This window comes from Nycticebus coucang, chromosome 20, assembly GCF_027406575.1.
Source record: "Nycticebus coucang isolate mNycCou1 chromosome 20, mNycCou1.pri, whole genome shotgun sequence".
In the NCBI taxonomy this organism is placed as follows: domain Eukaryota; kingdom Metazoa; phylum Chordata; class Mammalia; order Primates; family Lorisidae; genus Nycticebus; species Nycticebus coucang.
Genome location: NC_069799.1, coordinates 32,995,312 through 33,021,757, shown reverse-complemented (window position 1 = coordinate 33,021,757; position 26,446 = coordinate 32,995,312). Strand labels below are relative to the sequence as shown.

Here is a 26,446-nt window from a genome sequence, read left to right as displayed (position 1 = left end):
CCCGCTTTTTGGTGAGGTTTCTCTGAGGGAGGCCTATTAGGTGTACATTCTGCAGCTTATTGGCTTAAAATGTACTCTCCTTTCATGTGGTGTCTTTGGGGCCAATGGGGACAAAGAAAAAACCAGTAGTGCAACTGCTTGGATACTGAATACTGATATATGTATTTTTGAAATAAAGAACCAGTCCCCCCAATAAATAAATAAATAAATAAACAAAAGGTCAGTTTATTAAAGGACACTCTAGAGAAGGAAGACACTACATTTTCATGTAGAGAAGACCTTGGGTTTAGTAAGATTTTTCCCCTTTATAGAGATTTTCCAATTCTATGTTAAGTGGTATGGGGGTAAAATATTCATGATTTTTCCTGGAAAGGGAAAAATCTTCCAGAATGGAGAGTCCTCCCATTTCGCTCCCTATAATCCATATCCACATGTTGTCGTTTTATTTGTAAAGTGTGATAGAAGTGGTGTGAATTTTATTATACTATAGAAAATAGGTCACTTGCAGCTGCCATCACCTTAATTGTATACCTGCTTCAAAGATCCCTTTTTGTGGCCTTGTTCATATCTCCACATTGTCGCCTCTCTACCTCTGAGGCCCATTTTTTGTAGGGAAAACATCAGGTTTTGGAAGCTTTCTTCAAATGCCAACGTTTTTTCCATGGAAGGCCCCCCTAGTTAATGTGTTTCTCTTGTTAAGGACAAAAAAATTCCCAGTAACATTTATCATTTCCCCTTGTCTCTCCTTAGACCTATTGAACAGTATAAACAAAATTTTAAGGCCTTGAGACATGATTGAGATTTCTAGAGTATTTCTTCCATATGAATTATGATTAGAAAAGTGTGAGGAATATTTAAAAACATTTTCTCACTCTTCACATATATAGAATTTTGCTAGGAATTCTGTTAGGTACTGAAATGTGTGAGATTATAGGATTTGACACTTCAAATTTGTAGGGATTTTTCTCTGTTATATAAAGTTTTCATATATAGAATGGTTTGAGGACAAGTTAAACACTTGTTAAGTTCTTCACATTTGTACAGTTTTTATTCAATAATTTTTTTGTGGGGTAGTGCTTGTGGCTCAGTGGGTAGGGTGCCAGCCCCATATACTGAAGGTGGCGGGTTTGAACCCGGCCCTGGCCAAACTGTGACAAAAAATAGCCAGGCATTGTGGCCAGTGCCTGTGGTCCCAGCTACTTGGGAAGCTGAGGCAGGAGAGTTGCCTAAGCCCAAGAGCTGGAGGTTGCTGTGAGCTGTGATGTCACAACACTCTACTGACGGTGACATAGTAAGCCACTGTCACAAAAAACAAAAAGAATTCTATTATGTAAAAAAACTGTCACTACTGGCATAACATCTTCATAATGTTACCGTTTTTCTCTGCTATGATTTCTCTTATGTTTTACTAAGGGCTGAAGACCACTGAAAATTTTTGCCACATCATTCACATTTGTAAAATTTCTTTCCAATCTGAATTTTCTTATGTGTTGTAAGGTTTGAGCTCCAGTAAAAGGCATTACCACACTGTTCACATTTGTAGAATTTCTCTTCATTGTGAATTCTTTTATCCTTAGCAAGCCATGAACACCAGGTAAGGATACTTCCACATTCTTCATATTTGTAGGGTTTCTGTCAAGTATGATTTATTTTATGTACAGTGAGGTTTGAATGTGAATAAAGGGTTTGCCACAGTGTTCATATTTATAAGGTTTCTCCCTTGAATGAATTCTTGTATTTTAGAAAGGTTACACACTAATTAAAGGTTTTACCACATTCTTGACTTTGTAGGGTTTCTCTCCAGAATGAATTCTTTGGTGCACAGAAAGGTGTGAGTTCTGGTTAAAGGCTTTGCCACATTTTTGACATTTGTAGGGTTTCTCTCCAGAATGAATTCTTCTATGTATAGAAAGTGTTGAGTACCAGTTAAAGGCTTTTCCACATTCTTCACATTTGTAGGGTTTCTCTCCAGAATGAATTCTTCTATGTACAGAAAGGGATGAACGCAGAGTAAAGGCTTTGCCACATTCTTCACATTTGTAGGGTTTCTCTCCAGAATGAATTCTTTTATGTTGAGAAAGACTTGGGTACTGCTTAAAGGCTTTGCCACATTCTTCACATTTGTAAGGTTTCTCTCCAGAATGAATTCTTCTATGTACAGAAAGGGATGAACGCAGAGTAAAGGCTTTGCCACATTCTTCACATTTGTAGGGTTTCTCTCCAGAATGAATTCTTTTATGTCGAGAAAGACTTTGGTACTGCTTAAAGGCTTTGCCACATTCTTCACATTTGTAAGGTTTCTCTCCAGAATGAATTCTTTGGTGCACAGAAAGGTGTGAGTGCTGGTTAAAGGCTTTGCCACATTCTTCACATTTGTAGGGTTTCTCTCCAGAATGAATTCTTCTATGTACAGAAAGTTTTGAGTAACAGATAAAGGCTTTGCCACATTCTTCACATTTGTAGGGTTTCTCTCCAGAATGAATTCTTTTATGTTGAGAAAGACTTTGGTACTGCTTAAAGGCTTTGCCACATTCTTCACATTTGTAAGGTTTCTCTCCAGAATGAATTCTTTGGTGCACAGAAAGGTATGAGTGCCCGTTAAAGGCTTTGCCACATTCTTCACATTTGTAGGGTTTCTCTCCAGAATGAATTCTTTTATGTGTAGAAAGACCTGTGTACTGCTTAAAGGCTTTGCCACATTCTTCACATTTGTAGGGTTTTTCTCCCGAATGAATTCTTCGATGTGCAGAAATTTCTGAGTGCTGTTTAAAGGCTTTGCCACATTCTTCACATTTGTAGGGTTTCTCTCCAGAATGAATTCTTCTATGTACAGAAAGTTTTGAGTAACAGATAAAGGCCTTTCCACATTCTTCACATTTGTAGGGTTTCTCTCCAGAATGAATTCTTCTATGTACAGAAAGTTTTGAGTAACAGATAAAGGCTTTTCCACATTCTTCACATTTGTAGGGTTTCTCTCCAGAATGAATTCTTCTATGTACAGAAAGGGATGAACGCAGAGTAAAGGCTTTGCCACATTCTTCACATTTGTAGGGTTTCTCCCCAGAATGAATACTTTGATGTTTAGTAAGGTTTGAATTATCATTAAAGGCTTTGCCACATTCTTGACATTTGTAGGGTTTCTCCCCAGAATGAATTCTTTGATGTTTAGTAAGGGTTGAATGATCATTAAAGGCTTTGCCACATTCTTGACATTTGTAGGGTTTCTCCCCAGAATGAATTCTTTGATGTGTAGTAAGGGTTGAATTATTATTAAAGGCTTTGCCACATTCTTGACATTTGTAGGGTTTCTCTCCAGAATGAATTATTTGATGTTTAGTAAGGTTTGAATTATAATTAAAGGCTTTGCCACATTCTTGACATTTGTAGGGTTTCTCTCCAGAATGAATTCTTTTATGTCTAGAAAGACTTGGGTACTGCTTAAAGGCTTTGCCACATTCTTCACATTTGTAAGGTTTTTCTCCCGAGTGACTTCTTTGATGTACAGAAAGGTTTGAGTGCTGGTTAAAGGCTTTGCCACATTCTTGACATTTGTAGGGTTTCTCTCCAGAATGAATTCCTTTATGTCTACAAAGACTTGAGTACTGCTTAAAAGCTTTGCCACATTCTTCACATTTGTAGGATTTTTCTCCCGAGTGAATTCTTTGATGTACAGAAAGGTTTGAGTGCCGGTTAAAGGCTTTGCCACATTCTTCACATTTGTAAGGTTTTTCTCCCGAGTGACTTCTTTGATGTACAGAAAGGTTTGAGTGCCGGTTAAAGGCTTTGCCACATTCTTGACATTTGTAGGATTTCTCTCGAGAATGAATTCTTTTATGTTTAGAAAGATTTGGGTACTGCTTAAAGGCTTTGCCACATTCTTCACATTTGTAAGGTTTTTCTCCCGAGTGACTTCTTTGATGTACAGAAAGGTTTGAGTACCGGTTAAAGGCTTTGCCACATTCTTGACATTTGTAGGGTTTCTCTCCAGAATGAATTCTTTGATGTACAGAAAGGATTGAGTACCACTTAAAGGCTTTGCCACATTCTTGACATTTGTAGGGTTTCTCTCCACAATGAATTCTTTTATGTTGAGAAAGACTTGGGTACTGCTTAAAGGCTTTGCCACATTCTTCACATTTGTAGGACTTTTCTCCAGAATGAATTCTTTGATGTACAGAAAGGTTTGAGTGCCGGTTAAAGGCTTTACCACATTCTTGACATTTGTAGGGTTTCTCTCCAGAATAAATTCTTTCATGTCCAGAAAGATGTGAGTACTGATTGGTAAGTTCATCACATTCTTTATAGTTGTAGGCTTTTCTTCCAGTATTAATATTCTTATGGTTATAATATTTTGATCTGTGCCTAAGACATTCCCCATAATTTTTAAACTTATACAGTTTCTCCCCAGGGTGGAGTTTCTTATGGTTAGATAGGCTTGAGCAAAATTTAAAGACTTTGCCACCTTCTTTACATTTGTACTGTTTTTCTCCAGTATGCATTATCTTACATTTAGTAATGTGTGAGCAGTGGTTATAGGCTTTCCCATACTTTTTATACTGAAAAGTTTTCTCTGTGGTATATATCATCTTATGTCTATTTAGATTTGACAAATGTCTAAAGACTCTCGTATATTTACTACATTGGCAGACTTTGCCATAGCTAGCTGTTAAACATTGGTCACATCCACTGTAACATACTTTCTGCTGAGTACATTCATAAACACTTTCCCAGTCTTTTGTTAAGTTTAAATTCTCCAGGCCACAGCTTTGATATCTTCTCAGTGTTATCTCTGGGTATAATATATTTGTGCCCAGCTCTTGGAAATGGTCTTGGGTGGAATGATTAGATACATCTGAAAAAAATTTAAACAATAAAATTTTAGCCACAGACTTTTTATCACAACTGAGTAAATATATACAACACATTGTATTTGCAAAGTCATGTCAAGAACCTTAGGCGGATGGCATAATACAGAACATAGGCACTAATTATGTTAAAGATAAATAAAGGCTGCATATATACACTGCATTTTGGGAAATTCTAAAACCAGGTAGGAATTTGCAGCACAGCACGTGAGCACAACTTGTAGAGATAACATAGAGGTTGTGCACATTGCCTCATGTTTGTAATCCTAGAACTCTGAAAAACTGCAGTGAATGGGTTACTTGACCACAGGTGTTTCAGATCAACCTGAACAAAAGTGAGATCCCTTTCTACCACAAATAGAAAATTTAGTTGGTCATGGTTGCACATGGCTGTAGTCTCAGCAACTCATGAGTCTGAGACAGGAAGATTTCTTGACCCCAGAAGGTTGAGAATGCTATCAGCTATGACAACATAGTACTCTACCCAGAATAAAAGAAACTCAGTCTCAAATAAATAAATACATAAATAAATAAAATGAAAAGGGAAATAAGTTGTAAATAATCATAATCATAAGAGCCTGGCTCGGTTCCTATAGCTCAGCAGCTAGGGTGGGTGGACTGCTTTAGCTCCCAAGTTTGAGACCAGCCTGAGCAAGATTGAGACCCTCGTCTACAAAAAATAGAGAAACTGAGGCAAGAAGACTGCTTGAGCCCAAGAGTTGGAGCTTGCTGTGAGCTATGATGCCACGGCACTCTACCCAGGGAGACAGGTTGAGACTCTGTCTCAAAGAAAAAAAAATTATGGGGCAGCACCTGTGGCTCAAAAGAGTAGGGCACAGGCCCCATATGCTGGATGTGGCGGATTCAAACCCAGCCCTGGCCAAAAACTGAAAAAAAAAAAAAAATTTATGTATGTATTCACGGTATTCATGGACTAAACTTCATAATCAAATGACAGACATTAAAAAAAGATAGTGATTTAAAAAATATGTAGTTGGCTTGGTGCCTGTGGCTTGAGCGGCTAAGGTGCCAGCCACATACACCTGAGCTAGTGGGTTGAAATCCAGCCCAAGCCTGCCAAACAAGAATGATGTCTGCAACCAAAAAATAGCTGGGTGTTGTGGCGGGCGCCTGTAGTCCCAGCTACTTGGGAGGTGGAGGCAGGAGAATTGCTTGAACCCAGCATTTGGAGGTTGCTGTAAGCTGTGATGCCACATCACTCTACCCAGGGCAACAGCTTGAGGCTCTGCCTCAAAAATAAATAAATAAAAAGTCAAGATAGGGGCGGTGCCTGTGGCTCAAGGAGTAGGGCGCCGGTCCCATATGCCGGAGCTGGCGGGTTCAAACCCAGCCCCGGCCAAAAAAAATAAAATAAAAAATAAGTCAAGATAGAACTATATAATATCTAAATGATACTCATCTTACATGTAAGGACAACAAATGGAATAAAAAAAGTATAGGACAGAAATATATTTAATTCAAGTATTAGTATTATGAGAACAAGGGAGATTATATTAAGGAGACATGTATATGTACGTATGTGTGTGTGTGTCTCCATGTGTACATACACACACCTGTTGAAACAAAGTCTCACACTTTTGCCCAGGCTAGAGTGACATGGCAACAGCCTAGCTCACAGAAACCTGAAACTCCTGAGTTCAGGCAATGCTCCTGAATCAGCCTCTGAGTAGCTGGGACTACAGGTGCCTACAATGATTCCAGCAATTTTATCTTCCACTTTTAGTAAGACTGGGTGTTGCTCTTGCTTGGGCTGGTCTCCAACTCTTGAGCTCAAGATATCCTCTCATTGCTCTCTTTCCCCTCCTCTCTCCTCCTCTCTGTCTCTCCTCTCTCCTCCCCATCGCATTTCCTCTCTCTCTCTCTTTTCTCCCCCCCCTCTCCTTTTCTCTCCTCCTTGGTGCTGCTCTGCAGCATCCCTCCCTCTCCAATAAAAACCTTTCGAACAAAAAAAAAAAAGATATCCTCTAATCTCAGATACCTCATGTTATAGATATATGCCCCTGCATTCAGCCAGGGCTCAATATATTCTGAGGCAAAACTTGTCTTATTTCATATAATATACTTTAAGTCAAAATTGCCTCAAAAGAGAAACAATATTAAATAATACTACAAGGGCATATTTGTTAGAAACCTATAATTCATTTTTATTATTCTGCATATATATAAAATACATAATAAATAAAATATAGAACAGATACACAACCCTCACATACATGGTCAAATAAAGAGCTATTTGCACACATATTGACTGCAGCTTTATTCACATAATTCATTAGGAAAAAGAAATCCACATCTGCCTCAATAAATGAATGGAGAAATATAATTTAGACTATAAAAATGATAGAGTATTATTAAGCTTCTAAAAATCAGGAAATCTTCTAACATCTGTAATAAAGATAAATCTTAATATTATGGTAAATGAAATAATACATTTTATTGAAAGAGAACAAATATACTGAATATTTTTGAAATGAGGTACTTATCAGAAAATGTAAATAAGTAAACATTTAAAAATAGCAAAGATAATTTTTTTATTGTTGTTGAGACAGAGTTCTACCATTTGCCTTGAGCAGTGTGTAATGGCATTCTAGCTCACTACAATCTCAGTCTTGGGCTGTGGGCATCCCACTGCCTCCGCCTCTAAAGACGCTGGGATTCCAGGTGGCTGGTTGGGTTTTTCCATTTTTTTCATGAGTCAGGGTCTCACTCTAGCTCAGAGAAGCCTCTAACTCCTGAGCTCAAGCAACACTCCCACTTCAGTCTCCCACAGTGCTGGGATTACAGGCGTTAAAAATAGTAAAGAAAGGCCAGTACCTACGGCTCAGTGAGTAGGGCGCTTGCCCCATATGCTGAGGGTGACGAGTTCAAACCAGACCCGGCCAAACTGCAACAAAAAGGGCGTCGCCTGTGGCTCAAAGGAGTAGGGGGCCGGCCCCATATGCCAGAGGTGGCAGGTTCAAACCCAGCCCCGGCCAAAAACTGCAAACAAAAAAATAGCCCAGCATTCTTGTGGGCACCTATAGTCCCAGCTATTTGGGAGGCTGAGGATAAGCCCAAGAGCTGGAGGTTGCTGTGAGCTGTGACACTACAGCACTCTACTATGAGTGATAAAGTGAGACTCTGTCTCTAAAAAAAAAAAAATATAGTAAAGATAATTTTTACCATGCCATTAATATGTTGCTAGCATTACAAAAACAGAAAAGGTTTAATTCACGCATTAGAAGCAATCAAAGGCCTTACATTTAAAAATACAAACTTTGTAAAATATGATAAGTCAAACTATGTAAAATAAGCATTTTCCTTCATTTGAGGAGATTTCTTAGTGTTCTCATAAAATTACTGAGTATTCATTTCTGTAGAATCTTATTTGAAACCTTCATGGCATAAAAAAGTATAAAGCAGGCTCACTGCCTGTGGCTCAAGTGGGTAAGGCGCCAGCCACACACACCAGAGCTGGCGGGTTGGAATCCAGCCTGGACCTGCCAAACAACAATGACGGCTGCAACCAAAAAACAGCTGGGCATTGTGGGAGGCACCTATAGTCCCAGCCACTTGGGAGGCAGAGGCACGAGAATGGCTTGAGCCTAGGAGTTGGAGGTTGCTGTGAGCTGTGATGCCACAACACTCTACCCAGGGCCACAGCTTGAGGCTCTGTCTCCAAAAAAGAAAAAAAGTATAAAGCAGAAAACCTACAACAACTATTTGTGGTGTTTCTGGCATTTCTGAACCAAATACTACTATCACTACTTCACTCACCTACTTTGAATATGATGCTAAAGAAACTACCTTTTTTTCATACCCAAAGTTGTTCTGTTGCCCAGGCTAAAGTGTCATAGCATCAGTTTAATTCCCAGTGACCTCAAACTCCTGAGTTCAAGCAACTTTCAAGCTTCTCAAGCCCCTAGTAGGTGGGACAACAGGCAACCACTACAATGCCTCGGTAATTTTTCAATTTTTCATAGAGATGGGGTCTCTTGTTTAGGCAGGTCTCACACTCCTGAGCTCATGCAGTCATCCGCCTTGGGTCCCATAGAGCTAGGATTACAGGTGTGAGTCACCACAACCAGACTAAAGAATATTTAAAAAAAAATTTTTTTTTTTTTTCAGACAGAGCCTCAAGCTTGTCACTCTGGGTAGAGTGCTCTGGCATCACAGCTCATAGCAACCTCCAACTTCTGGGCTCAAGCGATTCTCCTGCCTCCACCCCTGAAGTAGCTCAGACTACAGGCACCCGCCACAATGCCCAGCTAATTTTTGGTTGCAGCCTTCATTGCTCTTTGGCGGGCCGGGGCTAGATTGGAACCCACCAGCTCAGGTGTAGGTGGCTGGCGCCTTAGCTGCTTGAGCCACAGGTGCCTAGCCAAAAAAAAACCTTTCAGGTGTGCCTCATTGCTTATCTTCTTATAGGAATATTAGTTCGAATATTTCATGGGAGTTGGACAGTAAGAAATCGATAGTTTATCTGCTTTTTTTCACCTATACCTAAAAGCAAATTTGAAAAAAATCTGAAGCTGGTTCTTTTTAATATGTATATGTTTTGTTTTAAAAAAAAAATATGGTGTATGTAATTAAAATATTTGTAAATTTTACCAGCTTAAAAAAAGTTTATTTTTTCAAGGGCCAGGCATGGTGGCTCACATCTGTAATCCCAGCACTCTAGGAAGCCAAGGAGGGTGGATTCCCTGATCTCAGGAGTTTGAATCAAGCCTAAGCAAGAGCTAGATGCCATCTCTATAAAAACCTAGCAGGGGGCTCGGCGCCTGTGGCTCAAGCAGCTAAGGCACCAGCCACATACACCTGACCTGGCCGGTTCAAATCTAGGCCGACCACCAAACAACAATGACCGTTGCAACCAAAAAATAGCTCGGCATTGTGGTGGGCACCTGGCCCCAGGTACTTGGGAGGCAGAGGCAGGAGAATCACTTTAGCCCAGGAGTGGAGGCTGCTGTGAGCTGTGACACCATGGCACTGTTCCCAGGGCGACAGCTTGAGGCTCTGTCTCAAAAAAAACAAAACAAACAAACAAAAAAACTAGCAGGGCAGTGTGGTGGGCACCTGTAGTCCCAGCTACTCCTGAGGCTAAGGCAAGAGGATCACTTGAGCCCAGGAGTTGGAGCTTGCTGTGAGCTATGACACCAGAGCACTCTACTGAGGGCAACATAATGAGACTGTCTCAAAAAGAAAAGAATATTTCACAGATATAGTTAAAAATACACAAATATTTTATGTCGTTAAAAGGAATGGAAGAGCAGTCACCTCTAGCAGTCACTTGTAAGCCATAGAAAGTTGTTTCATTCTCACTGTAACCTAGAAGGGATATCACTGAAAAGTAAGTCCTTCTGGAAATTAAAACCTAAAACAGGCCTACTGGCTCACAACTGTAAACCTAGCACTGGGGTGGCCCCTATGGCTCAAAGAAGTAGTGTGCCAGCCTCATATATGGGAGGTGGAGGTTCAAACCTGGCCCTGGCCAAAAACTGCAAAAAAAAAAAACAAACAAAACCTAGCAGTATCAGAAGCCAAGATGGGATTGCTTCACTTCAGAAGTTCAAGACCAGCCTGAGCAAGTATGAGACCCCTTCTCTACTTAAAAAAAAAATAGAATAAATATTAGTCAGGAATTGTGGAGAAACCTGTAGTCCAGGCTATTTGGAAGCTGAGACAGAAAAATCACTTGAACCCAGTAGTTTGAGGTTGCTCTGTGCAAGGCTGATGCCATGGCACTCTAGTGTGAGGCAAGAGAGTGAGACTCTGTGTCAATAAGGAAATAAAAATAAAAAAAAATAATGAAAACAAGAACAGAGGGTGTCGCCTGTGGCTCAGTGAGTAGGGTGCCGGCCCCATATACCATGGGTGGCGGGTTCAAACCCAGCCCCGGCTGAACTGCAAACAAAAAATAACCGGGCATTGTGGCGGGCGCCTGTAGTCCCAGCTGCTCGGGAGGCTGAGGCAGGAGAATCGCGGAAGCCCAAGAGCTAGAGGTTGCTGTGAGTCCTGTGACATCATGGCACTCTACCGAAGGCCGTAAAGTGAGACTCTGTCTCTACAAAAAAAACAGAAAAGAAAAAAAAAAAAAAGAACAGAGATGACCTCATGTAAGAACAAGAGAAAGAAACCCAGGCTTCTCAGAAATCATTTACAATTAAGCTGAGCTTCCCTAATCACATTGCATTGTGTGGTTTCCGCCTTCAACTTTGGATCTCTGACCAGGGTTATCTGCATCATTCACTCCAACCTACCTGGGTGCTTGACTACTGTCTGGTGAGTCTTCACCATCCAGGGTTCTTTGCTTTGCTCCAGACAGGTGATGAGGTCTGGCTTAGAGACAGCAAGACCTGTTTTATTAGAAAAAAGAAACATGACTCTTATGTGGATTCTCCAATTGGCAATCTATTAATTTGCTAAAGCAGAGAAAAGAACATTTTAGAAGATCCTGAAATAATTGTCCTTACAGAAATTTGATAATCTTTAAAATGTATTTAAAGTTGGATGATTTTTTTTTTTTTTTTTTTTAGAGACAAGAGTCTCACTTTATCACCCTCGGTAGAGTGCCATGACGTTACAAGTCACAGCAACCTCCAACTCCTGGGCTCAGGCGATTCTGTTGCCTCAGCCTCCTGAGTAGCTGGGACTATAGGCACCACCCACAATGCCCGACTATTTTTTTTTCTTGCAGTTTGGCTAGGGCTGGGTTTGAACCCACCACTCTTGGAATATGGGGCTGGCACCCTACTCACTGAGCCACAGGTGCTGCCCAAAGTTGGATGATTCTTAATTCCACTACCCAGTACTATTAAAATACAATTTGGTGCTAGAAATTAGACTTAAAGGTATGAGTAAAAATCTATGCCGCTAAATTTCTGAAATTACCATTAATCTAGTGAAGGATATAAATCATCTCAAAAAAGAGTAAGATTAATGCCAAAATAAAGCATCTCCAGAATTTTCTCTTCTATACCAAGATATCCTTAAGTTTTCCTTAGAAACAAGAATCTGATACACATGCAGTTCAAGAAACTATATAAAAACCTTCTACAAAGAGAGAATATGAATTGCTTAGTGTAGACCAGGAACTGTGTATTTCAGTTATCCTCACCTAGGAAGACCAGGTGTCTGTAGTTTTCCAACATGACGTCCCGATACAAAGTGTGCTGAGTAGGGTCCAGGCAGGCCCACTCATCCATAGAGAACTCTATAGACACGTCCTTGAATGTGAACATTCCCTGAAAAACAAACATATTTACCAAGAAGCCAAGCGGAGTTTAAACTTCACTTTTAATTGAATGAGCCAAGAGAACTGTTGCTGACTTATATGAGTGACTGGAATTATGTAATAAGGGGAGTATAGAAGAAATCGAAGAGATAAATTTCCTCATGTGTTCTCTAAATGAAGAAAGTGGAGGGCACAACATGCACAAAACGAGTGTAGACCCTAGACACTGTTGGTTGACAAGAGTAGAAATATGCTGGGATGTGTATCTTTCTGCCTTGTTTACAAGATACAGTATAAGTTGTGTATGTTTTTTACATGAAAAAGTCATGGTGAGTGAAATGGAACCTCTAAAATTTTAACATGAACAAGAAAGAACTGGAGATCTTGATAAAATGCAAATTTCTGTTCTCAAGATATGTGGTGAAGATTCCATTTTTAAATTTTCAACAAGCTCAACAAAAATGCTAATGCTTTTATTCCAGCATAATATTATGTGAAACATACAATGAACTGGATTTCTGGATTTCCCCAGTTGATTTCTGAACCAGTAAACAAAGATGACAACCTTTACTTTCCAAAGCAAGGTACGAAAGAGAATCTAAAAAGAAAGAGGCACATCAATAGATGTTTTGGTTTGTGCACATTAGTTGATAAATCTCCCCAAAGTACTTATTAATAATATAGAAGATATGCTCGGGAGGCTGAGGCAAGAGAATCACATAAGCCCAAGAGTTAGAGGTTGCTGTGAGCCATGTGACGCCACGGCACACTACCGGAGGGCGGTACAGTGAGACCCTGTCTCTACAAAAATAAATAAATAAATAAATAAATAAATAAATAAATAAATAAATAATATAGAAGATATACTGAACTCTACAATGGAATATGTGTCAAAGAGCACCATAACTGAGTGAATAAAGTTAACCTCAACCGTAACAGGACAAATAAGTATCAGGTGCTGATTCACAAACGCAAACGCATCACTGCTGTGACAGTACTGGCAAGAAAAAGTACATCATAATCTGATAAAAGCTAGTTTAAAAAAAAACACTTTTAGCAAAGTTCGAGTTATAGATATCTGGATTGTTTTCTAATCTCTAACCGTGTCTTTAAACATGTCTTTCTAAGCATTCTAGAAAGCATTTTTCGAATGATTCTGTTTTTCAGAACATTGAGTTACTTTAGGCAGTTAATGCCGTCTTCTGTAAAAGTGCACGTGCTTCATCTCATTCTATGTAGAACTGATGGAGCTTCCACATGGAAGCTAAACAAAACATATTCTCCTTCTCTGCTAATATCCAAGGATCCGACCTCATACACAATGGAGAACCTTGAGTATCCACATTGTTCCATTTTCAAAAGGCACAAAAGGAACATTTGCAGTATTGCAGAACACATTTTTATTTTTGCAGAACATGAATTTACACTGGGAATTTTGCAGGGCACCTGGGAAGCCTTGATGGACAGAATGGAGAGAAGACTCTGCTGTATAGGTAGGGGAGAAGGATTTCTCAGACCTCTTGGCAATTGAAGATAGAATAACCGCTGCTGTTGCAGAATCACATACTCTTATTGCTCTTGGCAATAAGAAATAGTTAAAAGAGTATTTGAAACAAACTCATTAGGCAGGAACATCACAAGTAGAGAAGTAAAGGCTTGCAAATTCTAAGAACATGATATTGCAGGAGAAAAAGTGGGCACAGCCCTGGACCTTGGACACATTTACCTGAGAAGCAATCATTTCCTCCTCCTCCTTCCCTAGATTTCCTTCTCACATGAGATTATCTGGATACATTCCACCTGGATCTTGATAATCTATTTATGGGGTTTATCTCGGCTTTAAAGGCGAGAGAAGATAACTGAGAAGGGTGAGGTCTGGAAGAACAGATCTTCTCAAGGAGACCACAAGGATACATCTGCAGGGTCCTCTCCATGGTGACTAAGCTCTTGGGAATTTGTAAACTTAACTTCCTGGAACTTTGAAATTTCCAAGTTCCGTGAAATCTTGTAGTTCTGGAGGGGCTGGAATAGCATCTCCCGCTTGATTCAAACTGGCCAATGAGAAGGGTACCTGTGGGGTGGAACTTTTTGACTGTCAATAAAAAGGGAAAGACCAAGGCAGTTGGGGAGCGCAGCCATTTGGAATTCTATGCCGTAAGCTACCGGCTGGTGAATAAAGCCCTTCCTCTTATAAACATGCTCTTTCTCTCTGTTGGGCCTCACCTTTCTGCAACAGAGGCATCAGCGCAACCCCTTCACCTGCTACCACATCCACAGCCAGAGAGACCACTAAGTACAGAAAAAAATTCACCCTTCCTTGTTCTTTATCACAGAGAAAGTCAGGAAGAAGGAGATTCCACATAAAGACCAAAGTGTGCATTTCTTATTTCTTGGCCTCCAGTGCCCTCCCTTGCCAGCAATTTCTGCTATGCAAATGAGAATATGTGACCTGTAACCTCTTTCTGAAAAAATACATAAATAAATAAACTCAGCTGTCTTAAATATATATGGAAACCCTCATGCTTGATACTGCCCTAACCTTAGCATCACATCGGGACACTTAATTAAAACCACACTGATGACACAACCCAGACTAATAGAATGAGTGGGCAGGCAAAATGCTACTTCTTCAAACTGGCCATGAAATCTTAACTGGAAGCCTGGGATGAGAAACATTTAGCTAAGCATCACCTCTCAGGCTTTAATATGCATATAAGTTTTTTCACATTATGCCCATTCTGAGTATGTGATTCTGCAACAGCAGCAGTTACTCTATCTTCAAGCAAATAATCACATTTTATTAACAGTACTTGTTTAAGTCCTTGTTTAAGAATTTCAAGAAGAAGCCTGGCCCCATGGCTCACACCTGGAGTCCCCAGCTCATTCAAAGGTTGAGGCAAGAGGATGGCTTGAGCCCAGGAGCTTGAGGTTGCTATGAGCTATGATGCCATGGCAACCTACGGAGGATGACAAATTCAGATTCTGTCTCCAAAACAGAATTTAAAAACAAGAATTTCAGGAATGATTTTGAGCCATTAACTATAGAACCAAGATTTCAGAACTCCTCATCAAGAAAAATAGTGAGCAGTTAACCCACATTTCTGTTTTGATCTATATCATCTGGCAGTCTGGCTGACTGCCAGATGGCTAGAAACCTTTTCAATGAGACATGGAGACCCACACATAGAAAGCTCCGGGTGGCACCTGTGGCTCAGTGGAGTAGGGTGCTGGCCCCAAATGCCAGAGATGGTGGGTTCAAATCCGGCCCCAGCCAAAAACTGATAAAAAAAAAAAAGAAAAAAAGAGGGAGACTGTCTCAAAAAAAAAAAAAAAAGAAAGAAAGAAAAGAAAAGAAAGCTCCTACACGTAGTTTCCCACACTCCTTTCCCCTTTCACCACCTTCTGGTCAGCTGAGGAACATCAGGCGGTCTTTCCAACATAAGTCAGCCATCTCCTTATGTTGCTCTTGAAAAAACTGCTTTCTCATCCACCAACTCTTGCATTGTGACTCTACCTTTTCACAAATGAACAGTCAACCTTGGGTTTGCTTAACATTTTTCAGGTTTGGGGGCGGGGGCTGTGGCTCAGTGAGTAGGGTGCCGGCCCCATATGCTGAGGGTGGTGGGTTCAAACCCGGCCCCAGCCAAACTGCAACAAAAAATATCCCAGCATTCTGGCGGGCACCTGTAGTTTCAGGTACTTGGGAGGCTGAAGCAAGAGAATCGCCTAAGCCCAAGAGCCGGAGGTTGCTGTGAGCTGTGATGGCACAGCACGGTACTGAGGCCAACAGAATGAGACTCTGTATCTAAAAAAAAAAAAAAAAAAGGCAGCGCCTGTCGCTCAGTGGGTAGGGCGCTGGCCCCATTTACCAAGGCTTGTGCATTCAAACCCGGACCCAGGCAAACTGCAACAAAAAATAGCCTGGCATTGGGCGGTGCCTGTGGTTCCAGCTACTTGGGAGGCTGAGGCAAGAGAATCGCCTAAGCCCAGAAGTTGGAGGTTGCTTGAGCTGTGTGATGCCACGGCACTCTACCGAGGATGATAAAGTGAAACTCTGACTCTACCAAAAAAAAAAAAAAAAATTACAGGTTTTCAGTGAGTCTATGAAGTAGCTTCTTTACTAATCCCCCTATTGCTGCTGTTACTACTTCTAGACTACAGCGGCACTCACCTAGAGATAGCAAACACAGCACAGAGACACTTCTGCTCAACACTTTTTTTTGAGAGTCTCACTTTGTCACACTCAGTGCAGTAACGTAGTGTCACAGCTCACACCAGCCTCAAATTCTTGAGTGTAAGCAATTCTCTTGCCTCAGTCTTCCAAGTAGCTGGGATCACAGGCGCCTACCACAATGCCCGGCTCTTTTTTTGTTTGTAGTTGTCATTGTTCTTTGGCAGTCCTGGGCTGAGTTTGAACCTGCCAGATCCGGTGTGGCTGGTGCCCTAGCCACTGAGTTACAGGTACAGAGCCTCGACACTTTTTAAAAACCAACATATCTTTGGTTCAAGGAAGATCACCAATCACAATTTTGAAGCACGGCATAGTTTTCTAGCAGTTTAAAGTTTCCAGAGGTCAGAGAAGGCAGCAGTGTCTCTTGCACACGTGGGGATGCAGGTAGTCCCATGTGTACATTCATGAGAATTACAGAAACAGGAAAGTGGGAATGCGGGCATTCTCAGGTGTACTCAATGCTTATCTGTGCTCCAGGTTGATCTCCGGGCCTCATAGTCTCTGATCAATTTTAGGTGTAAAGATATCAGGATAATTGAAAGACAGAGACAGAATGGCTGGCACTCGCAGGGGTCCTCACACTGCAGCCCATGGGACACATGAGGCGGTGTGATTGTATTTGTTCCTGTTTTGTTTTTTTACTGCAAAATAAGATATGTGCAGTGTGCATAGAGATTTGTTCATATACATATATATTTAACTATAGTCCAGCCCTCCAACGGTCTTGGGGACAGTGAATTGGCCCCCTGTTTAAAAAGTTTAAGGACGGGGGCAGCACCTGTGGCTCAAAGGAGTGAGGCACTGGCCCCATATGCCAGAGGTGGTGGGTTCAAACCTGACCCCGGCCAAAAACTGCAAAAAAAAAAAAAAAAGTTTAAGGACGCCTGAAATAGAGGTACTTTGTAAAAATCTACAGGTTCTCCCCAAAGTCACCATACATAGGAAAAATTGAAAATCATAGCTAGCTATACCTTTACAAAATACTCATTACCAAATTTTGTAAAGAGGTGGCAAACATAGAAAATAGTTTGTAAATGTATTATAAAATGTTGCTGTAAATAAAAGTACATAGTGCTACAATTTCCATTTTTTTCTCTCTATGGTGACTGTAGGAGCAACTTTTGTCACAACATGTACTATAACTGCTCAAGAAGATACATTGTAGCTTCATGATTTGGGACAACATGCACTTTGCTGTACAATTATGTGTTGTGACTGGAAGGTTGAGATGCAAAGCTCCCTCTGGAGTTACACTCAGTGGGCATCATCTATGTTCATGTCATATGTGGTAATTCTGGATGGTGTGTAAAAATAATTTATAATTAAAAACAGAGTCATTTCCAACTCCAGAATAACCCATCACAATGGTAGACAGAGAAAGAACTGTCATATGATACAATTAAACCAGAATGTGATGTGCATCTCAGACAATTTAAGAGATTGCAAAGATGAATTAAGTCACTGTAATTAGTCCTCAAGAAGAAGACATGACAGCTGACTCTGCTTGGGCGGTGCCTGTGGCTCAAAGGAGTAGGGCGCTGGTCCCATATGCTGGAGTTGGTGGGTTCAAACCCAGCCCTGGCCAAAACTGCAAAAAAAAAACAAACCCTGACAGCACCATTGGTTATACAGGGTGTCCATAAAGTTTGTGTGCAACTTAAAATAGTAAAAACCAGGGTGAGACTCTGTCTTAAAAAGAAAAAAATAAATAGGTGGCACTTGTGGCTCAAAGGAGTAGGGTGCCAGTCCTATATGCTGGAGGTGGTGGGTTCAAGCCCAGCCCTGGCCAAAAACTGCAAGAAAAAGAAAAAAAAATTATAATCAAAGAAAAAGGCAGAAAGAAGACATGTATAGGACAAAGGATAGTGGTGGGAGATGTTGGGGAGCATAGCTCATCCTGGGAAGTAGCTCTGATTAAAAAAATTCCTCATGCTCTGTGTTCTCAAGAGAAGCTCACTGCAAAAAACAACTCTTCCCATGATGACTTAGGTGATATTACCTATTTTACCTATGATGAGGCAAGGCACAGGCTCTGCAAATTCCCATTCATTGCTCATAAACAATTAGCTGAACAGTTGTTTCTTCAGCAGTCAACACAAAATATTTCTTCATCAAATTTTGCTGAAGTTACGCTTTTCCCCTCAGCCCCTGACCTTTGGCCAATTCTACGTCTGACTTAGAATTAACATCTAGCCCCTCTTTATGCCCCTCCTAAGAATTGTCTGACTGCAGGATGAAACATGTCCTGACCTGGCAGATTATTTCTCCACCCTCCATTCTGCCCCAATATCCCACCTTGTTTCTACACGTTTACGCCTCTTTATGAAAGAAAGCCCTTGTGTGTGATGCTTGCAGATTTTATACTTCATGCTTTCCCCAAGCAATACTTCCTTCAGTAATGAAGAATTCATTTTATTGGACAATAAGATGGAATTTAAAATTTATTCTGTTGGACAATGTCTAGAAACAGCCCCAGAACAAGACCCATTACAGCTCAGGAAGGGCATCTCATCACCTTCCACTTCCATCAACCACATCTGCCTGTGAGTCCCCAGCTTTCCAGAGCTCTGCGCCTTTGTCCATATAAAGGGTTCTTCCCATAGCTGGTATGAACAGGCTGAAAACCTGTAGAGACGGATCCTGGGCCCTCGATGACCATCTTTTGGAGCACCAAGGTTGATCTTGTCTTAGTCACTTGACTCAAAGAGAACAGCAAGTGTTTGAGAAATCCAGCAAAATTCTGCAAACTCAGTGTTGAGGCTTATATAATAGCAGGAAATTGTAAAATACTTACAATTGTACTTGTTCCTTTTCCCCAAGCAATGCTTCCTTACAATAAAAAAAAATCATCTTATTGGACAATAAGATGTAATTTCAAAATTGTTCTATTGAACAGTGTCTAAAAACACCACCCCCCAAAACAATGCCAATTACACCTTCAAGAAGGGCATCTCATCACCCTTACCTTCCATCAACCACGCCTGCCTGTGGGTTCCCAGTTGTGTTTGAGAAATCCAACAGAATTTTTGGATAAGAAATCTTATGTTAACATGAAAAGCAAAATTACTTCGTGAGACAATCGTGATGTCATTTAATTATTAAATGAAAACAAATCATTTAGTAAATAGTCATTTGAGACCATCTCTGGAAGTTTGCAGGTCCCCTTCCATAGGATATAGCATTAAACTCCACCTTCAAAGAACAAAAGTTGGCTCAGGGCCTGTGGCTCAAGCAGCTAAGGCACCAGCCACATACACCTGAGTTGGCGGGTTCAAATCCAGCCTGGGCCCGCCAAACAACAATAACAGTTGCAACCAAAAAATAGCCGGGCATTGTGGCAGGGACCTATGTTCCCAGCTACCTGGGAAGCTGAGGCAGGAGAATCACTTCAGCCCAGGAGTTGGAGGTTGCTGTGAGCTATGATGTCAAAGCCCTATACTCAAGACAACTTGAGGTTCTGTCTCCAAAAAAAAAAAAATAGATAAATATATATATAAATTTAAAAATAATAATAAACAACAAAGTTACCTACTGTCACAGATTCTCCACTCTGTGTAAAAGAGGAACTGATGTCTTGTCAATATTTACAATTCACCAAATGATCTACCATACTTTCATATGGAAATATATTCATTTTTATGCATCATAAAGCAATCAAAACTGTGTCTCTTTCTTCTTCGGGTATCATTGCAAAGCTAAACTGAGTTTCCATCTGAAATCACCCTCAGACAATAACATATCTCAAAACCTTACAACACTCACTCAAAGAAAAAAAGGTAAAAGCAGGGGTGGGCGTGCTGGCTCAGGCCTGTAATCCTAGCACTCTGGGAAGCCCAGGTAGGTGGATCAATTGGATTGAGCTCAGGAGTTCAAGACCAGCCTAAGCAAGAGCGAGACCTGTCTCAAAAAGTAGCGGGGTGTTGTGGCAGCGCCTGAGGCAAGAGGTAGCTTAAGCCGAAGAGCTTGAGGTTGCTGTAAGCTATGATGCCACGGCACTGTACTCAGGGTGACAACTTGAGACTCTGTCTCTTAAAACAAAAAAAAGAGGTAAAACCAACTTTTTTACTGAAATATAACTACATATTTAATTTCCTTTTCTCAACTCCAGTTCTGTCTTGCATTTTCAGGAACACTTTCTTTTCTTTCAGTTCTATTGATGTATTACACTTAATTGCACTTAATGAAAAATTTAAGCTGAAATAAAGAAACAAAGCTTTTCAAGGTTTGAAATTCAGGGAGTGTCACTGTTGACTGAAATACAGACATGTCTCACTCAAGTGTCAAGTAAGATCACTCTATCCCTTGAGACATCCTTCCACCTTCAGCCTGCTCACAGAATTACTCAATGGCCACCCTCCCAGGAGAAACTGCAACCTAGCTTTCAATGCACAAGTGTGAATTGTGTTGCAAGTTTTGAAAACACCTTAAGGGGAATGGGTCATTCTTTTCCTTTGGGATAATTTTCCTCCCTTGAAATATCTGGAAATCTAGAGAGCAGAAATAATTTGTGCACATTTTCCCCAAATACCAGCATCTGATGGGCTAAACAGTAATGTGTCTCCTGGAAGTAAAAACTGAGGCTGGTATAAAAAAAAATGTAAAGTCCTGACTTAGCATCTGTAGCTCAAGGACTAGAGCGCCAGCCACATACACCAGAGCTGGAGGGTTTGAACCCAGCCCTGGCCTGCCAAACAATGACAACTACAAACAAAAAACAGCCAGGCATTGTGGCAGGCACCTATAGTCCCAGCTACTTGGGAGGCTGAGGCAAGAGAACCACTTAAGCCCAAGAGCTTGAGGTTGCTGTGAGCTGTGAGGCCACTTGGGAGCTTGGGCTCTTGCCTCAGCCTCCCAAGTAGCTAGGACTACAGGCGCCCACCACAACTCCCGTCTATTTTTTTGTTGTAGTTGTCATTGTTCGGCAGGCCCGGCAATTCAAACCCTCCAGCCCAGGTATACATGGCTAACACCCTACCCGCTGAGCTACCAGTGCAGAGCCTTAATAGTTATTCTTAACATATAAATTATAGGCTTCTTCCTCTTCTTTTTTTTTTTTTTTGAGGCATAATCTCACTATGTCACCCTGGGTAGAGTACCATGGCATCACGGCTCACAGCAACCTCAAACTCTTGGGCTTAGGCAATTCTCTTCCCTCTCTCCTCAGCCTCCCAAGAAGCTGGGACTATGGGTGCCCACCACAATGCCTGGCTATTTTTTGTTGCAGTTGTCATTGTTGTTTAGCAGGCCCAGGCGGGACTCGAACCCGCCAGCTTCGGTGTATGTGGGTGGCACCCTACTCACCGAGCAACAGGCGCCAAGCCAAGTTATAGACTTCTTAATAAGTTACAAAATGCAATGTACACCATTAATAAATACCTACTGATTCACAAATTTCTAAAAACAAAATTAAACAGCATAGCCCACATGTCAATATAACTAATCATAACAATTATTTCCATTTAAAATCGATTTTATAGATATGAAAATTAAATAAAATAAAGTAGACAATGTGGTAGACACAGACACCCCCCACAACCATTCTCAGCTATTTGTGAATTGAGAATACACTTTAAAACATAGGAACAGTAAGTCAAACAGGCCAAACCAGAAATAGGGAATAAAGAAAATAATCTTGAAAAAAGGCAGAGGAAATGATGAGGCACTACAGAACAACTTACTAGCATGTTTAATGATTCTTTTTTGTGATAATTTTCTTTGATTCTTTTTTTTTTTTTTTTGTGCAGTTTTTGGCCAGGGCCAGGTTTGAATCCACCACCTCCAGTATATGGGGCCAGTGCCCTACTCCTTTGAGCCACAGGCACCGCCCTGATTCATTTTTTAATTGCGACATGTACTTTACTACATGTAGTTAGTCACATAAGCATATTTTTAGTATAAATCCCCTATATAAATTATTAAAATTTTTTACACAGACAAAATGTTGCAGAAAGACGAGGCCCAACGGAGAGAAAAGGAACCCAAACACCACGTTTATAAGAGGAAGGGCTTTATTCACCAGCTGGGAACTTAACAGCATAGAAGAATTCCAACTGGCCTCGCTCCCCTACTGGCTTGGTCTTTCCCTTTTCATTGACAGTCAAAAAGTTCTACCCCACAGGTGCCTTTCTCATTGGCCAGTTGGAATCAAGCGGGAGATGCTATTCCAGCCCCTACAGAACTACAGGACTTCACTGAACTTGGAAATTTCCAAGTTCCAAGAAGTTAAGTCTACAAATTCCCAAAAGCTGAGTCACCATGGACAGGACCCTGCAGGTGTATCCTTGTGGTCTTCTTGAGAAGACCTGTTCTCCTAGACCTTCTCGGGTATCCTCTCTCTAAAACAACACTTAAAAATGTAATCTCAGGCTGTGCTGGTAGTTATGGGGCCGGCCCATACACAGAAGCTGGTGCCTTCGAACCCAGCCCCTGCCTGCTAAACAACAATAACAGTTGCAAGGAAAAAACATAGCCAGGCATTGTGGTGGGCGCCTGTAGTCCCAGCTACGTGGGAGGCTGAGGCAAGAGAATTACTTAAGCCCAAGAATTGACGCTACAGCACTCTACTGAGGGCGATATAGTGAGACTCTGTCTGAAAAAAAAAAAAAAAATGTACTCTCACTGTTCTCCGGAATTACTAGCTCTTCCAACTGTCGGAAGCCATAGAAGGCACAGCTCAGCCTTACTTCCTTTTTAAGTAAAAAAGTTTCACCTTTACCCTTTACCGGGCAACTAGCCAACCAATCACCTTATGCCCCATCTAGCTTATTTTAGCCAATCCCCAGTTGACAACTCCTCTGAACCTCCCAACAAGACACACCCTCCTTCCCCATAATGCTTATAAGGCACAAGTTTTTCAATAAAGTTTGAGACTTGATCAGAAAACTGTTTTGTCTGCCTTTCTCGCGCCCCTTGTTTGTTTTTCTCCCTTAGGTGGTTCCTGCGTCCCCCGTTGCTGTCCCGCGGGTCGGGACATCCAACAATCTTTTTTACGAATCAATTCCCTGTCTCTGCGTTTAACAACAACGACAGGCAACCCAGAGACTTTGAGTTCCCCAACAGAGGAAGCCACCGCACCGGGCCCTAAGTTTACGTTTAACAGGAGAATGGAGAAACTGGGGGCCCCACAGACTACAGCCCCTCCCATGAACAAGCCCCACACACCCAGCTGGGATTCTTCCTCAGGACCTTTCCATTGTCACCACGTGGGAGGGACAAAGCTCAAAGAGAGCCCGGGGCCATGGTCCAAGTAACAGCTCCAGGAAGGGCCCGGAGGTACAGTCCCCGCTGCCTGCCCCACTCCACCTCTTGCCCACAGGGTCCTGAGGGCCAAGGGTGCCAGTGGCAAAGTTCAATCTGAAGACTGTAAAACTGAAGTGAAATTGCCAGGTCAGCCACAGTCACTTCCGGTTCCAACCACGCCCCTCCCCCTCCCAGGACACCAGTCTTCTGTACTCACCATTTCCCAGCTTCCGGATGTCCCGGCGTCCTCCCTACAGATCTTCCAGTACCTGCAGGTCACAGGCTGACAGAGCTGCTGCAGAGACACCTAGATACTCCCGGAGTAGCAACAGCTGAAAAGCGGACACCAGCTCAGGGCCCAGCAGAAGAGACAAAAACTGCTCCGATCGCTGGAGCCGCCTCCTTCTTTCTGGCTGTGCGTCTCATTGGTCAGTTCACTTTGGAGCATCCCGGACTGGATAGCCTCAAGCCCCACCTCTCTGACCTTGAGTGACAGGAATGCTCTGGGACAAGACCACAACACTTTTTTTTTTTTTTTATATTAACAGCAGGGACTGCTACACGATAAGTGGCATCCCAGCCAGCTCCTGGAGCTGGGGGGTGCGGACCTGCTACCTCCGCCTTGGCGATGTTGGTGCTGTGGCAGCAAGCAGCAGAACCAGCGGGCTGGAAAGTGGGCAGGGGGGCCCATTTCCCAGGCCTGGGAAAGAAAAGGATTGTAGCCATTCATTTAAGACCCAGACACATTGTCCCAGACATGCTAAATGTAACTACAGAGGGCCCCATACTGCTATATGTGCCCCTAGACAAAAAGCCCAGAGACAGAGAGCTTTTCTCTCCCGACTTGGGTTTTCTCTCTCTGCCAGGAGCTCTGGCGCTTCTGTATTCTTTTCTGCAAATAAATCCTGTCTTACCACTGATCTGTTCTTCCAATCATCAAGACCAAGAACCTAATGAAGAGCGAAATTTGGTGTCAGGACCATGACTTTATTCACCTCTATGTTCCAGGGCCACTGTGCTCGCCATAGAGTAGGTGTTTAACAAATTTCAACTAAAAGAATGAAAATCTGTTTACTGAGTGTTTATTCTGTGCTGCACTTGGGAACCTATTATTTAAATAGGAGTTAGACTCTGCTTTGAAGGCATTTTCTTTCCTTCTTTGTTATTATTATTATTATTCAGTTTTTAGCCAGGACTGGGTTTGAACACACCACCTTTGGTATATGGGGGTGGCACCCTACTCCTTTGAGCCACAGGAGCCGCATTTTTTTTTTTTTTTTTTTGAGACAGAGGCTCAAGCTGCTCACCCTGAGTAGAGTGTGTGGCATCACAGCTTACAGGAAGCTCCAACTCCTGGGCTCAAGCAATTCTCCCTCCGCCTCCCAAGTAGCTGGGACTACAGGCGCCTGCCACTACGCCCGGCTACTTTTATTTTTTTGGTTGCAGCCGTCATTGTTTGGCGGGCCCAGGCTGGATTCGAACCCTCCAGCTCAGGTGTATGTGGCTGGCGCCTTAGCCGATTGAGCCACAGGTGCCGAAACTTTTTTTTTTTTGAGACAGAGTCTCACTATATCGCCCTGGGTAGAGGGCCGTGGCGTAACAGTTCACAGCAACCTCTAACTCTTGGGCTTAAACGATTCTCTTGCTTCAGCCTCCCAAGTAGTTGGGACTACTGGCGCCTGCCACAACTCCTGGCCATTTTTTGGGTGTGGTTGTCGTTGTTGTTTGGCAGGCGCAGGCTGGATTCCACCCCGCCAGCCCCAGTATATGTGGCTGGTGCCATAGCCGCTGAGCTACAGGTGCAGAGCCTGAAGACGTTTTCAACATACGTCATGATGTCTAAGTAAAAACATGCACATAGCTGGGCACGGTGGCCAGGCACTTAGAGAGGCCAAGATTGCCTGAATTTACAGGTTTGAGACCAGGCTGAGCCAGAGAGAACCCCCACCTCTCTCTAAAAAGTAGCCGGCGTTGTGGCAAGTGCCTGTATTCCCAACTACTTGAAAGGCTGAGGCAAGAGGATTATTGAACCCAAGAGTTTGAGGTTGCTGTGAACTAAGATGCCATGGCACCAAGGGTGACCAAGTGAGACTGTGTCTCCAAACAAAAACATGCACATAAATAACTGAGTAACTTGACAGATGAACAACATTGAGAGTTACAAGCAAAGGCTATGACAGTTCAGAGAAGAGTGAAATTACCTCTAGTCTCCAGCTAGGGGGTTGGCATTGCAGGAGGTAGTATTTAAGCTCCCAACTAACAGGCACAATGTAGGAGTACACGGTGCACTCCTGGGTGAAGAGCTCAGCTACCAAATGGACTTCACCTAACAAACCCCATAGCTCTCTTTACACAAGGCTTTGTGTCTTCTCCGGGATGCAGCTCTGCCTGACGGATATTTGTATTTAACCCTGAATATAAAATATATCAATTTATTGATTTTAATTATATATAAATATGTATGTGTTTATATATACGCACACAGTAAATACATGTTTTCCAGTCATGGAAACAAGGTATTAACAATTATAGGGCGTGCCTGTGGCTCAGTGAGTAGGGTACCAGGCCGTATACTGAGGGTGGCAGGTTCAAACCCAGCCCCAGCCAAACTGCAAAAAAAATAGCCGGGTGTTGTGGTGGTAAGCACCTGTGGTCCTAGCTACTTGGGAGGCTGAGGCAAGAGAATTGCCTAAGCCCAAGAGCTGAAAGTTGCTGTGATCTGTGATGCCACAGCACTCTACAAAGTGAGTGGGCTACAAAGTGAGACTCTGTCTCTACAAAAAAAAAAAAATTATATAGGTCCTGGTCAAGTGGCTCACTTCATGTAATCCTAGCACTTGGAAGGCTAAGTTGGATAGATTGCCTGAGCTCAAGGGT

General features: G+C 42.0%; 1 protein-coding gene across 4 annotated transcripts in view; it reads right to left on the bottom strand.

Moving 5' to 3' along the window:
• Positions 1-207: 207 nt before the first annotated feature.
• Positions 208-26,446, bottom strand: part of LOC128572659 (zinc finger protein 729-like) — a 45,717-nt gene continuing 19,478 nt past the window's right edge. The window contains exons 2-5 of one of the 4 annotated variants that reach the window (XM_053572682.1): positions 23,787-23,901; positions 11,983-12,109; positions 11,126-11,221; positions 208-4,852 (exon numbers count right to left, since the gene is read on the bottom strand). In XM_053572682.1, the coding sequence (XP_053428657.1) occupies positions 1,749-4,852; positions 11,126-11,221; positions 11,983-12,109; positions 23,787-23,789 (3,330 nt within the window). In that variant the 5' untranslated portion in view covers positions 23,790-23,901 and the 3' untranslated portion in view covers positions 208-1,748. Of the gene's footprint in view, positions 4,853-11,125; positions 11,222-11,982; positions 12,110-22,949; positions 24,107-26,446 lie in introns of those variants that run through there. The other 3 variants (XM_053572684.1, XM_053572681.1, XM_053572683.1) reach the window with 3 other exon arrangements.